At 39.9% G+C, this 14,684-nt stretch overlaps 1 protein-coding gene across 1 annotated transcript in view; it reads right to left on the reverse strand.

Annotated features, from left to right (window-relative positions):
- Positions 1 to 14,684, reverse strand: part of PDIA5 (protein disulfide isomerase family A member 5) — a 174,577-nt gene that overhangs the window by 75,848 nt on the left and 84,045 nt on the right. The window contains exons 8-10 of the mRNA XM_063116675.1: positions 11,503 to 11,570; positions 3,406 to 3,497; positions 3,235 to 3,306 (exon numbers count right to left, since the gene is read on the reverse strand). Coding sequence (XP_062972745.1) covers positions 3,235 to 3,306; positions 3,406 to 3,497; positions 11,503 to 11,570 — 232 coding nt within the window. The remainder of the gene's footprint in view (positions 1 to 3,234; positions 3,307 to 3,405; positions 3,498 to 11,502; positions 11,571 to 14,684) is intronic.

Genomic DNA, 14,684 nt, shown 5'->3' on the forward strand with positions numbered 1-14,684 from the left:
ATCAGAGCTGAAAGAGGCATTATTTCCTTTTTAAAACCCACTATCAGCCTGTAACAGGAGGCTGAATTAATTGGCAAAGTTATTTGTTCTTCTTGTTCTTTTTAATTAGTTTTGTTATTTCCCATATAGTGCCTACATATGTCCTACCATTCTTCAATTACACTTTTCAGGCCTTCCTGAACCATTGCCACAGAGCACTGGACCACTCATACTATAGATTCCTTTGAGTAATTCATTGCTATTACTGTGAGTATGTGGCCAGGCTTACACTATATACAAATGATAACTGCAACCTCAATTATGGGTAGCTTCCAACTATAGGACAGTTTCTGAATATGAATTGTGCTACCCCTGATATTGATTTCTTTTAGGGGAGGGAAGAAAAGCTGCTGCATCACTTTGCCTTTTGGGAAACTATTAAGCGTGCATTGGAAATTAATTGAAGACAAACAGCTGTCTTTAGCTCTGGATGGCTGAAATATCAGCCAAAGCCCAGAGTGGCTTGTTAGGAGAGATTATCATTGGGAAGAGTCTGCAGCTGTTCTGCTTTGCCTTCAGTAGCTGCATTCAGTAGCTGTCACAGCACCGATATAAAAGCACTGCATATTACAGGGATTATCAGACTATAATGTAGGCAGATTGAAGGGAAGAAAAAGAAAAAACTCTAGACACTTCTAATGTTTCACATGTGGTAGCCAAGAGATAAGGGCATCCTTGCTGAGCCAAAAGGCAAAGAAAAAGTACAGGTGATGAAGGCATACATCATTGCTCAGAGGGAAGAAAGAATCTCTCTTTCCTCTCTCTCTCTCTCTCTTTCTCTCTCTCTGCACTTGCTGTTACTTTCTTAATAAAGCAAAAGAGGCATTAATGCTAAGGTCAAGATTTCTTTCTTTGATTCACACAGTAGGTTTCCAATGCACTTAGTATTCTATACCATAAGAGAAAGCCGCCTGGATGCTATATGATGTTCCTGAATCAAGACCTCTCCAAGCTCTGTTACACACTTCCAATCTCTAAAGCATTTTTAGGGCAAACTATGGGTCACAAGACACTTGCCCCAGCCCCCAATGATCTAGGCCACTAAAATAGCTTCCACATGAGCCATTGCCACTGTTTTCACTTAAAAATTATCAACATTTTACATAGAATCGATAGCTACACAACTCTGTTCATTCATGGGTATACCTAAAACTGGACTGAAGACAGTCATACAGGGGTACATACACTTCCATGTAATGTGAGATGAGATATAGGAGATGAGAAATTGATTTAAGTGGGGAAACCCAATTATACATGTGGAATCAGACATTTGTGAGGGATCAAAGGCAATCAAGGCTACCAATCTTTCATAGCACAGCAGCTAACATGCCGCCCATGCAAAACTCAGCTCAGTCATGAACGCATGGAATTGTCTAAGGCAATTCTACTATCTTCTCAATTTCAGCCCTACCCCGAAACCTCTAATTTGAAGTTTTTATTGCATGTTTTAATCTGGATAAGTCACTAAATATTTTTATAACTCTTTTCCTAAGTGGTGCCATCATCTTCATCGTCGTCATCATCCACCAGCCCCTCCAACACATCAGATCAACCTATGCGGTCCACAGAACAATACACTGCCCCCACCTTCCTGCAGAACAAATAGTTTCGAAGCAAGTCTGGCAGGAGAGAGAGAGTAGTGTCCAATAGGACACAAGCAATAGCATAAATTATGTTGTGGTAGTGTAAGAGACTTCTAACATAATGTCATTGCACAAGCTATGGCTATACCATCACATTAGTATTTCCTCAGTAAGGCCTGTTGAGCTACCACTGTGCTAGCAAGGGACCTCTAATTTATTTATTTATTAAATTTATATACCGCCCCATAGCCGAAGCTCTCTAGGCGGTTTACAAAAGTTAAAAACAGTGAACATTAAAAAGTACACAAAATTTAAAACCATCAAAAATACAGAAACAACACAATGCCATTGCATTAACTGGTGTGACAGGAATCCTGTCACACCAGCTGACTGATAGATTGACTGACTAAATATATGTCCCACCTTTTTTTCTCCAAGGAACCCAAGGCAGCACACATAATCCTCCTCCTGTCCATTTTATCCTCACAACAACAACCCTGTGAGGTAGATTGGGCTGAGAGTCTGTGACTGGCCCAAAGTCACCCAGTGAGTTTCCATGGTCGAGTGGGGACTAGAAGCCGGATCTCCTGAATCCCAGTACAATGCTCTAGCCACTGCACCACACTGGCTCTCTCTGCACCACACTGTTGGTGCTGCGCTAGAGGTCCTTTACACTAGCACAACGTAATTTATGCTACTGGTCCTGTCTTATTGGATGCTGCCCTAAATATACGAACATATTCAATTCATAGGAACACTGAGTCCAGGCGATGTCCAAATGCTATCTGTTAACTTCAAATGGCTCATACACTGTGGGGCAAGCAAACTCTCTTAGCAACATAATACCAAAAACACAACATACACTTTTTAAACACATGTTATAAAATGGTATAATCCGGGGGATTACACCAAAAAATTACACCATTTTTTGGTGTAATTTGTCTTATTCACAGTCCAAACCCAACATTTCCTAGAAGATACATCTGCCAATCAGTTCTGCATGGGCTAGACCCTTCTCTGAAAGGTGTTTATATCCAAATCTAGACCTGTGTTTGCTTCATTTTGTTCCTTGCAAAAATGGGATGTTTTACTGGCTCTGGTGAACATGAATAATGAATTATTAAATAATAAAACTAAGAAACCTAGTGCCATCCTATGGATCATGTCCTAAAAATTTAAATCTCACTGCCTTTCAATTAAGGTTGATCATTGCAAACATCATTAAGTTTGCCCTGTGAACAAATCAAAGACTCAGGCAACACTCACCATTTGTCAGAGCCATTTGAAATTGTCCAATAATGGAGGTGTTCACAATATGGACATTTAAAAGTCTGAGGTTTTACAAATAAAGTTTTGACACAGATTAGTGATGTCCTTCTGATGCCCAGAAAAGATAATAGAGAGTTGCAAATGGCAAGGTACAAGTACATGTAAAGTAGAAAGCATGATAACTGAAAGAAAATCATAGCCCAAGTTTATCTTTACTAGATCAGTGCTATACTTTTATTTGCCTTTTGGAGTAGTAATGAAGGTGCCACTGTTTCCAAGGTGCAACAGTGTTTACCAAAAATGCAATTCTCAAAGATGAAGTAGATATACTTCAGGGACTTACTTTTGCAGCCATTCTGCTATGTCCTTTGGTGTAGCACCATAGTTCTCAAAGTTGAACAGGAATTTGCCCTTTCTGTAAATGCAACAAAACAGAATTTGGGATATAGGGAAACACATAAAAGAAATCATTTAGTTTTAGCAAAAACTACATGTAGAATAAGTAGAAACTGACTCAAAATAGCAGATAGTTGGGTATCCTCGGACATTGTATTCTTCTTTTATTTTTTCAAATTCAGCCGAGTAGACATTCATCCCTGCAAGTACCTGCAACAGAACCAGAAAATTCTTACTCCACACTGCTCTTTCAAAGTATGAATATTTGTCTTTAACTGTAGCACAAATTATATATGATAGGAATCTGTGCTTGCTAATAAAGCTACAGAAAATTCCCCCACTTAAAAGTCAATAAAACCATACTGGCTTGCAAACGTGGTCAAAATCTTCCACATCTTCCAGTTCTCACCACCATGGGCTCCTCCAGGCAAGAGCTTATAGCTGTCCTATAAAATCCCTGGTACTCTATCACTTTACAAAAAGGCTGGATAGGAATGGAAAGTCCATCCATACTAGGGATTGCCATTATCAATTATGGAAGAAAATGCATTGTGTTCTCCTAGGGTTTCATGTGGAGCATCCTTCTGCTCATAGAATGAAAAAAGCATTGCAATACAGTGCCACTGCATCCATGACTTGGTCATGTCTGGAACCAGAGGCTACAAGGATCGATTTAAAGCAGACTGCAATGTTTTAGTGTTTATTGCTACTTATCTAGGATGCAAGTGCTGTTTGGACTTCAAATGGTAAGTGGTTAATTCTGTTGGGAGGGGGAGTGAGTGCACTGAATGTTGGAGTGGATGCTGATTGGCTGTGAAATTCAAGTGTGTTGACAGTTGGCAGTAGGGAGCTGTGTGTGGAGAGTTGAGAGAGAGAGAGAGAGAAACTGGGTTTGTCTGCTGAAAGGGTTTAGATCAGAGCAGGATCAATGTTTTATTGTTTTTGGAAAAGAGGGAAAAGGAGGAGATAGATTTGACTAGTGGGTAGAGTAGGCAAGGATACATGAGATACTGTATTGTAATGAACAAATATTGCAACAAATGAAACCACAAGATTGTTGAACTGCATGAACTTACTTATTCTTAAATAAAAGTTATGCTGAATTGTACTCTTGAAGTACCTGAGGTAAGGTACTGAAATATATGGTGGCAGCAATGAAGTAAAAGGGTGAATTGAGTGGAGCACAGAGTGCTGGGCTGGTTGCTGTGGGGCCCAGAAGAGTAAGTGAAACACAGAATCAGTGAGCAGCAGTATGCCGACTGGGTGCATGGTTGGGATCCTTTTATAGAAAGAGGTGAAAAGGAGACCCAAAGGGAGCAGTCATGACACAGATGTTATGCAATGACTATTTCATGAGCTGCTCCCCTCTTCCATGTCTGCCATAGCTAGCAATTACACACTCTCCCTCAAAAGGGGCCATGCAAGTGTCTCACAGACAAATGAAACGATGGCAAATACTTGTTTAAACTGCCTATTATTTGTTAGTCTATTAATGGGTTCCTTTTCATTAGGATCACCTAAGCAAACACCAAATTAAGCTCACTGTGGCATTAACACAGGAAGGAAGGTAGGTCAACAGGCCCTACTGAGGAAATATTAAAGGCCTTTTCATACAACATGCAGAGATTATCTTGTTTGACAGTTAGTTAAATACTGTATCTGTATGTCACGTGCTTGCAATCATGATGCCATCTTCAGATTTTCCATTTTTTGGTATATACCTAAACATGTAAATGTATGAAAAGGTCTTCGGAATCATAGCAATTTAGTGTCGGACTTGGACTAGAAAGCACTGAAGTCAAGTCTCCACTCAGCTCTGAAGCTACCCAGATGGCTTCATAGCTGAGTGGAGAGTTGACTTTAGTGCAATAGTTCAATACCAGTCCAAGCTACCGCACAGGGCTATTGCAAAGAGAAAATGGGGACAATCTCATGCACATCATTTTATTTATTTATTTTATTATTACATTTTTATACTGTCCATTATCTGAGGCTCTCTGGGCAGTGCACAGTTAAAACCATAAAATACAAAAGTGTCAGATAAATTTAAAATATTAAAAGTTTAAAAAGGCGATATAAAACCAAGTAAGTTAAAATCCAGAGAAAGCCTGTGTAAAAAGGAATGTTTTTAGGAGGTGTTTATAAGATGTTACATTTTCCAAACTACATGAGGGAGGGTTTTTCAGAAGGTGGGTGCTGCTACAGAGAAAGCCCCGCCGCCAAGGTTCTTCGTGGTGGCATTCCGTTTGTTTCGGAATGGCCAGCAGGACCTTATCTGAGGATCGTAGCTGTCGTCCGGGTACGTAGAAGGGAAGTCGGTTTGCTAGGTACACTGGTCCCAAGTTGTTTAGGGCTTTGTAGAATAACAACATAACCTTGTATGTGGCTCGGTACCTAACAGGCAGACAGAGCAGTGCTTTTAATACAGGTTTTATGAGAATAGCTCGGTGACCTTGTGAGCACCCTAGCTGCTGCGTTCTGCACTAGTTGCAGTTTCCGAACCACACACATGGGCAACCCCACATAGAGCAAATTACAGTAGTCTAATCATGAGGTTACCAGTGCATGAATGACCATGGCTAGGCTATCCCTATCCAGGAACCGGCATAGTTGGTGTACCAACCATAGTTGTTAATGGGCGCTCCGGGACACCGAAGTCACCTGGGCGTCCAGTAACAAAGATGGATCCAGGAGCACCCCCAAACTATGGACCTGCTCCTTCAGAGGGAGTTCAACCCCATCCAGAGCAGGCAAACACCCCAATTCTTGGACCTAGATTTATTTATACAACTGTGATGAATAAAAATGATAATCCTGATTAAATCTGGGTAGTGCAAAGTTAGGCTGGAAACCCCTCATCTGAATGCGTCGAGTTGTACACTGCAAAAGAGGTTTCGTAGAAAACCAAATATACTGTTTCTCTTTCAGCACTAATAACTTTATTTGGATCAAGCTACTTAATAATCAACTGTTCTGCCTCCTGTGGCACACAAGTATTGCAGTCAGGGAAAGCTGGGGATGCTTTTCTTTTTAAGCCACAAATGACTTAACACAGGTATATGTGGGCAGACTGGCTGGAAAATTTCCAGACTAAGTTGCAAGGGCGCTTTAGATCAATGTCTTGAAAGATAATCCGTGGAGGGTAATCATAGTTAGAAGGAAGCAACTCTCACCAAATCCAGATAAATATGAATGCTGTCTGCACATAGTTCTATTGACATAGGGATATGTGGCTAACAGGCTCAGAATAGATAGTTGGCGTAAACTTCATGCATATAAAGTTTGGTCTTCAGACAGGGAACTCACCATAAATTAGAAACAATCTTCAGCAAGAGGAATTATCAGACCTTCTCGAACTCAATGTTCGGACCAGTTGGAAACACTATTGCATTTACTGGGATATGCTTTGGCGCCTCGCATATGGCCCCAGCTCTTCAATTCACATTCACAGCACCAGCCCTGGTGCTAGGTCCGTATTTTACCAAAAAGGGAGTGGACAGAGGCAATAATGCCTCTCAACCCACAGCGCTAGCAAGACTAGAAAAAAGCATCTGGACACAGAGTTCATGATTCAATATCCTCTGCTCAGATTCATGGAACAATACACATCTTCTCTGCTCCTACAAAGCCCCAAGCACTTTTCAAATGAAACTAGTCAGGGGATAGGATTGCCTCTCTCTGGGCCTAAGATTTAGATGCAAGTCGTCTTGCAGCTATATTCCTCGGTGGCCAGTTGCTGAAGTTACAACTGGAAGATTAACTCCTGATTAATAACATCGAAGGCTTAAATCCCTTTAGCTGCATGGCATTAATCTAACCTCCCCCACTTACCCACCCACATCCAAAAACAGGACTTTCTTTCTCCAAAGAAAATGCTACATCAGAATTTAATGCCAGTTTCCCAAATGAAGCAACTGCTCAGACCAAATGTGCTCAGAGCTAGCGTGAAATAAATCTTAAAGCAGAACATCCACATAAGAAGGTCAGCTGTTGCTCAGAAAATGTTAAGAGATTTTTAAAAAATACAGTGTGATCTTTCCCCTTATTCACCATTCTCGGAAATCAACACCTCCTCTGAAGGACATCAAACAGATTAACGGGGAAGCCCTTGCATCAGCAATCTCTATATTATAGATTTATGAAGTTACTTTCACCAACTAAGCAACCCTCTGCTTCTGCCCCAAGAGTGTTCAGACACACTCTGTATTCTTTTTGTCTTGCTTATACTGTTCCTAATTGGACACGAGTGCCAAATTTAGGAGTTGGGTGGGGGAACAACTCAGTCTCTCTTCTCATCATAGCTGTATGACTCATGAAAAAAGGGGATAACTGCAAGGCAATGCCTGTTTCAACACAGACTGCCAATACATCAAGCTATCTTTGGGGGAAATGGCAGCATTTCCTCCTTAGGCAGAGTACTACCGGCTTCACAGGTTGTACTGGTCACACAGTTATTCCCAACAGTCATGGAGACAACATGAAGCAGGTAGTATTCCCCTTGCCAGCATGTGGACTACATGATATCATAACACGAGTTAAATATGATTAAACGTGTGTTACCACTTTTGACAGCAGCCCCAAGTGCAGAGCAAAGTCTAGTTCTACACTTAGAGGCTGTGAACAAGTTCATTGGAACCCTGAAGTAAACAATACAGACAGTCTTATAAAATGTGCCCTTTTCTCAGAGGGCAGTACAAGATTCTACAAGTATTACTACTATCAACATTAAATTAGAACCAACTAGGCATTGAAAATACCAGTAATTCAGAAATTCTTGGTTGAAACCTAGAATGAGTAAAACCACTTCTTCACTGCTGATAGGTCTAGTTCTTCATGTTTAATGAAGTGTTACACATCACAAAATCTATCCCAGAAGACTCTAATTTTAAAAAATCTGACTTGATTTCATGCCATGTGCAAATTATCCTTTGGTAATGTGCTGCACCAGAGCGAGAAAATAGATAATGACAAGCAACAAGTATTCCAGTAGAATATTAAAACTGCAATCAGAACCAAGTAAACTGTACTGAAATGAAATGAACTTTCTGTCTTTGAATGATTTTAGGAGTACAATATTAATGATCACTCCCGACTCTTCCTTATATCATTATATACCGTGCCCCTTATTTTCTGTTTACCTCTTCTTAAAATAGACTAGAATGTCAATTAAAGTTTTGAAAACACTTGGGGGCCCTGGTAGCTATTTCTACATTGGCACCGTAATACCTATGCTCCTACTCTTCTTTCCATTATCTCACTCAATCTTACTCAAGTTATAAGCTCCGTCAAGCTTTTTTGTTTTGTTTTGCAGCAGAATTATTGCAGCTAGCCATATATTATATGGAGAAATGATCTCTAGGCATGCTGCAATGCTTAAATTGAACAGGAAAATGGCATTGCTCAACCTAATTATCCAGGGATAATCAACAATGTTTTCTATTAAGAGGAAAACAAACACACAATGCTTCAAAAGTAAAATAGCGATAAATGTCAAAGGTAAACAGATGAGCTCTGCAGATAGAGATGGTGGGACTGTTATTAGTAAATTCCTACTTTAGCATACTAAGGTTGAAGCTGAAGATCCCAAAGAATAAGTGCAAGGTGCCCTCCAGATAAGAACATAAGAAGAGCCATGCTGGATCAGACCAAGGGTCTATCTGTTCCAGCATTCTGTTCGCACAGGGCCCAATCAGCAGCCTACAGGAAACCCACAAGCAGGAAATGAGTACTGCAGTACCAGTTCACCCATGTTTCCCAGCAACTGTCAGGTATACTACTTCTGATTCTGAAGGTAGCATCCAGCCATCAGGATTTGTAGCCATTGATAGCCTTCTCCTTCATGAATTTATCCAATCTCCCTTTAAAGCTTTCCAAATTGGTGGCCGTCACTATGACTTGTGATAGCAAAATCTATAGTTAAACTATGTGCTCTGTGAAAAACTACTTCCTTTCATCTGCCCTGTCGACAAGGCATGCTAGAAGTTGTGGTCCAACACACCTGGGGGGCACCAGATTGGGGAATGCTGGTGTAAGGCACAGTCTGTTCTCGCATGGAGGTTTGCTAATTCCTCCCACTGCCTGATCTATAGCCTCCCCTGTGTCCCAAAGCTGCTCTGTTTCCCAAAACTCCTATATGAAAAAGCTCCTGATGAATCTGCAATACCTCTGCGAAACCTGGTTATTTATTTTATTTATTTATTACATTTTTATACCGCCCAATAGCCGAAGCTCTCTGGGCGGTAGACAGACAGCAGAATCCCGGAACAACACCTGATAAAAAGAAATGGATTTTGAAAGCTCTATATATTCTGGAATTGAAAATGCTAACTCATTAGACGTGCAATGGAACTACATACAGGTATTAATGGTTTTAATTATAATTGGGGAAGTGATAAATTACTGAAATAAACTGTACATAACAATACAACTACCAAGGCATATATTGTTAATTACCTTCCCCCATATATCCTTTTCACTATGCACTCTGTTATATTATTATTATTATTAGTAGTAATAATAATCATCAATTATTTATTAAAGTCACAGACCAGCAAAAACAATAAAACATACAAAAGATCGATAAAAAATGACAGGAAAACAAAATACAGCTTTGTAGTTTCTTTTCAGTAATATGGGAGGACACATTTATATACTGCCCCATAGCCGAAGCTCTCTGGGTGGTTTACAAAGATGTTAAACATCAGAAGTCCTGCCCTATAGGTCTCTCGCAGCAAGTCACCATTAGAGGTAGGGCTTTTTCAGTTGTGGCACCAACCCTTAGAAATTCCTTCCCCAGAGAGGCCTTTCTGAATTATCTTTTTTTGCCTGCTAGCTGGTTATTGTTGCTTTTGCTGTCTCTTTCTATTGCTGTCATGGGGCTACGCCCTTTTCTGCTGACTGTTCGTGTTATTTGCACCATTTTGGTTACAGTTTTGTACTGTTTTTGGTTGTTTTTCATTATTATTTTTATTAGTAGCCAGTGGTTCCTTTGAATAAAAATTGGGATATTTTTTAAACCATCCTATGCTAATAGGGTTGCTATAGACCACAGTGGATGTTTGGAAAAAAATGTAAAATATCTTTAGCAAACTTGACAATTTCATATTCCATGTATTCCTCAACAATTATGGGGTTAGTTGTCCTGTAGTATTTCAGTTCTCTCCCTGCCCTGTCCCTACCTGACTTTTCATATATTTTTAATGTTTAACTTAATAAGCTATTAATAGTCCAATTTGCCCCTATTGAAACAGACAAGTAAAACTACCATATGCGGGGCTCCATTCTATCTCCGGAAACTTCTCTAAATAGTGTAGGGAAAATACAGGCAAAATACTAAGTTATAATATATACATATTATTATTATTATCATCATCATCATCATCATCATCATGTGAGTACAAAACAACAGCAACATATTACAAAGCAGTAGAGGGGAGTGCATTTTACCCTAGGAGGTTTATTTTGCTCCAAGTTGGCTTGATCTCAATACATGAGTTAACTCTCATAGCACAAACTTGCAATGCCAAATTCTTATTTGTAAAGTTCTTTTGGGGAAAGATACTGTTAGGCTATTGTGGTACATTGGACACCTTCCCTTATTTACTATAATCCCACAAGGCATCTTTTAGTCTCTATTTTGTTTTCTCTTCTGTAGTGAAGCTAGCATTCCCCCTATGCATTTTAAGGTTCTGTGTTGCTTTCTCTTCTGTTTCTCTTCCAGGCCTTCCAGACAGCCCAATGGGGAATTTAAGCTAATATTGGCCTGGTTCAGACGACATGCTAAACCACAAAATGGTTAACAGAATGCATTCCATTAATCATTTTGTGGTTAAGCAGCATGGTTTAGCGTGTTGTCTGAACCAGGCCATTGTGGGGTCCAATGTAGTCTTAATAGCTTTGTGCCAAACTATGTTTTTGGAATGTGATAGGAATCAAGTTTATTTTTTAATATTAAACTGGAGTCATTTTGGAATCAAATCATATATTTATTTCCAGCTAGGACTTTATAGAAATCTGTTGGACCTCTACAGCAGATGGATACCATTAAAATAAATGGTGAAGAAGGGTTAACGTAATCGCAGTAAGATTTGTGTTAATTTGTGAACTTAACTAAGTTTGCATGCTGTAATAGTTGTACATAAAGACAAATACTCATGAAGTCCCACATTTTTTAAAAAAACAACCCCTCATTAGTCTTGCAGCCCCTCTCACTTACATACATGCCCTTCAGTTCTGTGGATGCTTGCTGGAAAGATGGCATCATTCTTTTGCAGACACCACACCCTAATATCACAGAGATAGAGAGAGAGAGAGGACACTGTTAAACTTGGATAGGCTCATGCACATATCCTGTCATTTTAATTGATAGGAGAGAACATATAATTTAAATGCACAGAATTATATTGAATTACCAAGGTCTAGATTTAAAGTATCTCCTCTCAACCCTTGTATTAAAAAAGCCTTCGATAATCCAAATGATCTGGTCTATTCTAACTGCAGGTTTGTTTGTTTTTAAATCAAACGAACAGCAACTGCAATACATGCGTACATTATGACCCTGTTCAAATGACACACTAAGCCACGGCGGTCAAGTATTTTGAGCTAAACATGATGGCTTAGCGTGTTGTGTGAACCATTCCTAACCATGGTGGCTACATAACCACAGTTTAAACATGCTAACTAACCATTTGCTACAAACGGGTTAGTGGCCTAACTATGACTCAGTGTGTTGTCTGAACAGGTCCAATAAGATGCTATATTAACTTACGCCACAGGAGGCTAACTGGTGTCCCAAAAGTCATAGCTGGTCTCCACCTCAAAATCCTGCCCACATAATATTGGAAATGGTTTACACTAATCTCTTGTACCACTTCTGATCTTATAGCTGTTCATCCAGTGAGAAATTAGAGAATGTCCAAGAAGGACTTTCATCAGATTCGTCAGCTACAGGAAGTGATGTGAGACCAGGCTAGGCAAAGTGTTTGGGTTTTCAATGATGTCAGTGTTGAAGAAGATAGCTTAAATAGTCTAGATTGTCCCCAACTCAGGCTGATTTAAAGGATTATGTTGAAAAAATAGTCAAAGCTGCAGCAAACAGTCTACTATCTATAAACAGTACTTTAAATAGCTCAAATTGGGAGATGCTAACTGTACCGATACAGTTATCGGTATTCTAAAATTACCTAGGTTAAGAAGTGCCATACTGGATGAAACCGATGGTCCATCTAGTTCAGCACTCAGTTAGAAAGTACCAGTCAAGGAAGGAGGACAAATATGATTTTGAAACTCACATAAATCCAACTACGGGCAATTTATTCAGTGGAGGATGATTCTTTAGGGCGTAGGAAGGGGCAACAGGGACAGGCCAGAGAGTGTATTAAACATATATGTGCTTCCCAAGGTTCACTGGGCAAGAAGAACACAGGATTTAAGGAGTTTTGCCTATGCTGGACTGATGAAGTGAGCCTGCATATGACCAGTGACAGGGAATTGGTCCATAACCCTGCAGTTGGAGGAATAACAGCAGAACGGAGAAACCTTCAAAAGTACTCTCTAACCCACAATCAGTTAAGTGGTTAGTGCAGCCTTTCCCAACTTGGTCCCATCCAGATATTTTGGACTACAACTCCCAGCATGCCTGACCACTGGCAATGCTGGCTGGGGCTGATGGGAGTTAAAAGTCCAAAACCTCTGGAGGGGACCAGGTTGAGGAAAGGTGGCTTAGAGTAAGGGATGTATATGCCCTTCTTTTCATAACTGTTATTTGCAGCAGCCTTATTTTCTCCTGTTTTAAATTCTTTATTGATTTGTTTGTCCTGGTTTATTCATCTTGTTAAAGAACATTTGCTTTATTGGGCTGCGTTATTGCTTTGCTCCCTGTACACGTCTTCCTTCTTACCTCAAGACCCCTCAAAGCAACCCAGGGTCCACTCTCAGGCTCTATAGGCTTAATTTTGATTAGACAAGTCTAAGAAATTTAACTGAAGCACCTTTCATCATATTAAGCACACAGACATCAAGAGACCAGCAGTCGCAACGTTGGCTTGATTACTAAGGAACAGCGATAATTCAAAGAAGAGCCTCCATTAAGGACCCAGAAGCTTCTGATGTCAGACTTTGAAGACAGGCTTGTCAGTAAAAGAGGGGACACAGCCAAGTCAATCTGGCCACAGCGTGCTAGAAACTACGTGCATACAATGCTAAGCAGATAAGAAGAAAAATCACCTTGTAAACTGGGACTCCCTTCTAATACTAAACAAAGTACTATGGGGGTGGATAAGAAGCAGAAGACTAAGTCCAGAAACATAAGATGAACAAGGACTCCTAGAAACATGCAGTCTGACAGCCAGTATCTACTAAGCAAGACAGAAATTAGCTTTTGCAACCTGGATTGCCTAGTCTGACCAATCCTATGAAAAAAGGGTTTTATTATTCTAGCACTGGCCAACCAAAGTCCCCTCACTTCCTCTGCTCAGTCTGGAAAAACTGTTGCCTGTAGAACATTTGGAAACAGACTATCTTCCAAATCTTTTCGTTGTCTCGTGACCTTCTACTTTCTTTCTATGTGGTGGTTCCACATAGACCCATCCTCCGATTGGAGTCCACCAGGGGAAGAGCCTTCAGCGTGGTAGCCCCCCTCCTATTGAATTCCCTGCCTCTGGAGGTCAAGCAAGTGCCAACTTTGTATTTCTTTTGGCACCTCCTGAAAACGTCATTATTCCAGGAAGCCTTTCCTTAATGACTAGCCACGGTTTACTGTACATTTTGCATCTTTTAAAATCTATTTTAAGGTGTTATATTCTGTTTTTATTTTATCTTGTACACTGCTCTGAAATTTTCAATGGGGAGCAGTATATAAATATTGTAAATAAATAAAATAAATAAATAAAAATATATAGAGTCTTTAAAAACAAGAACAGAAATCGTTTTTGGACTCCCATTTGAATTGTATGGAGCCCACCTTTTTCTATAAAGTGCAATTCTAATATTTGTAGCCATGAAAATAAGAGGGCAGTTTGTTTAAAGGCCTAAAAATTATCTAAGAACCACCATTTCATCTCACCTCTTGAAGTCCAGGAGCATTTCATTATGTTTTCTTGCAATGTAAAGATGTTGAACATAAATTACACAGCAATTGAGAATACAAAGAAACACATAGCATGGTCCTTGAATAATTTCAACTGGTCTAAGTTAAACTGATGAAATAGGATTTATCCAACATGCATGGGAAATAGCTAATTCCTCAGGTTGAATCCAGACTTGCTGTTCTGGAAATTGGACCCAGTGGGGGCTCCTGTGGGTGGAAGGGGAAGAAGTAATTTTCAGCAATTCACTGTCCCCATGCAGATGCCAGTGCCACTTCCACACTGTTCTAGAGGGTCTCTCAAACATTTTCAG

Source organism: Elgaria multicarinata, chromosome 2, assembly GCF_023053635.1.
Source record: "Elgaria multicarinata webbii isolate HBS135686 ecotype San Diego chromosome 2, rElgMul1.1.pri, whole genome shotgun sequence".
In the NCBI taxonomy this organism is placed as follows: Eukaryota; Metazoa; Chordata; class Lepidosauria; order Squamata; family Anguidae; genus Elgaria; species Elgaria multicarinata.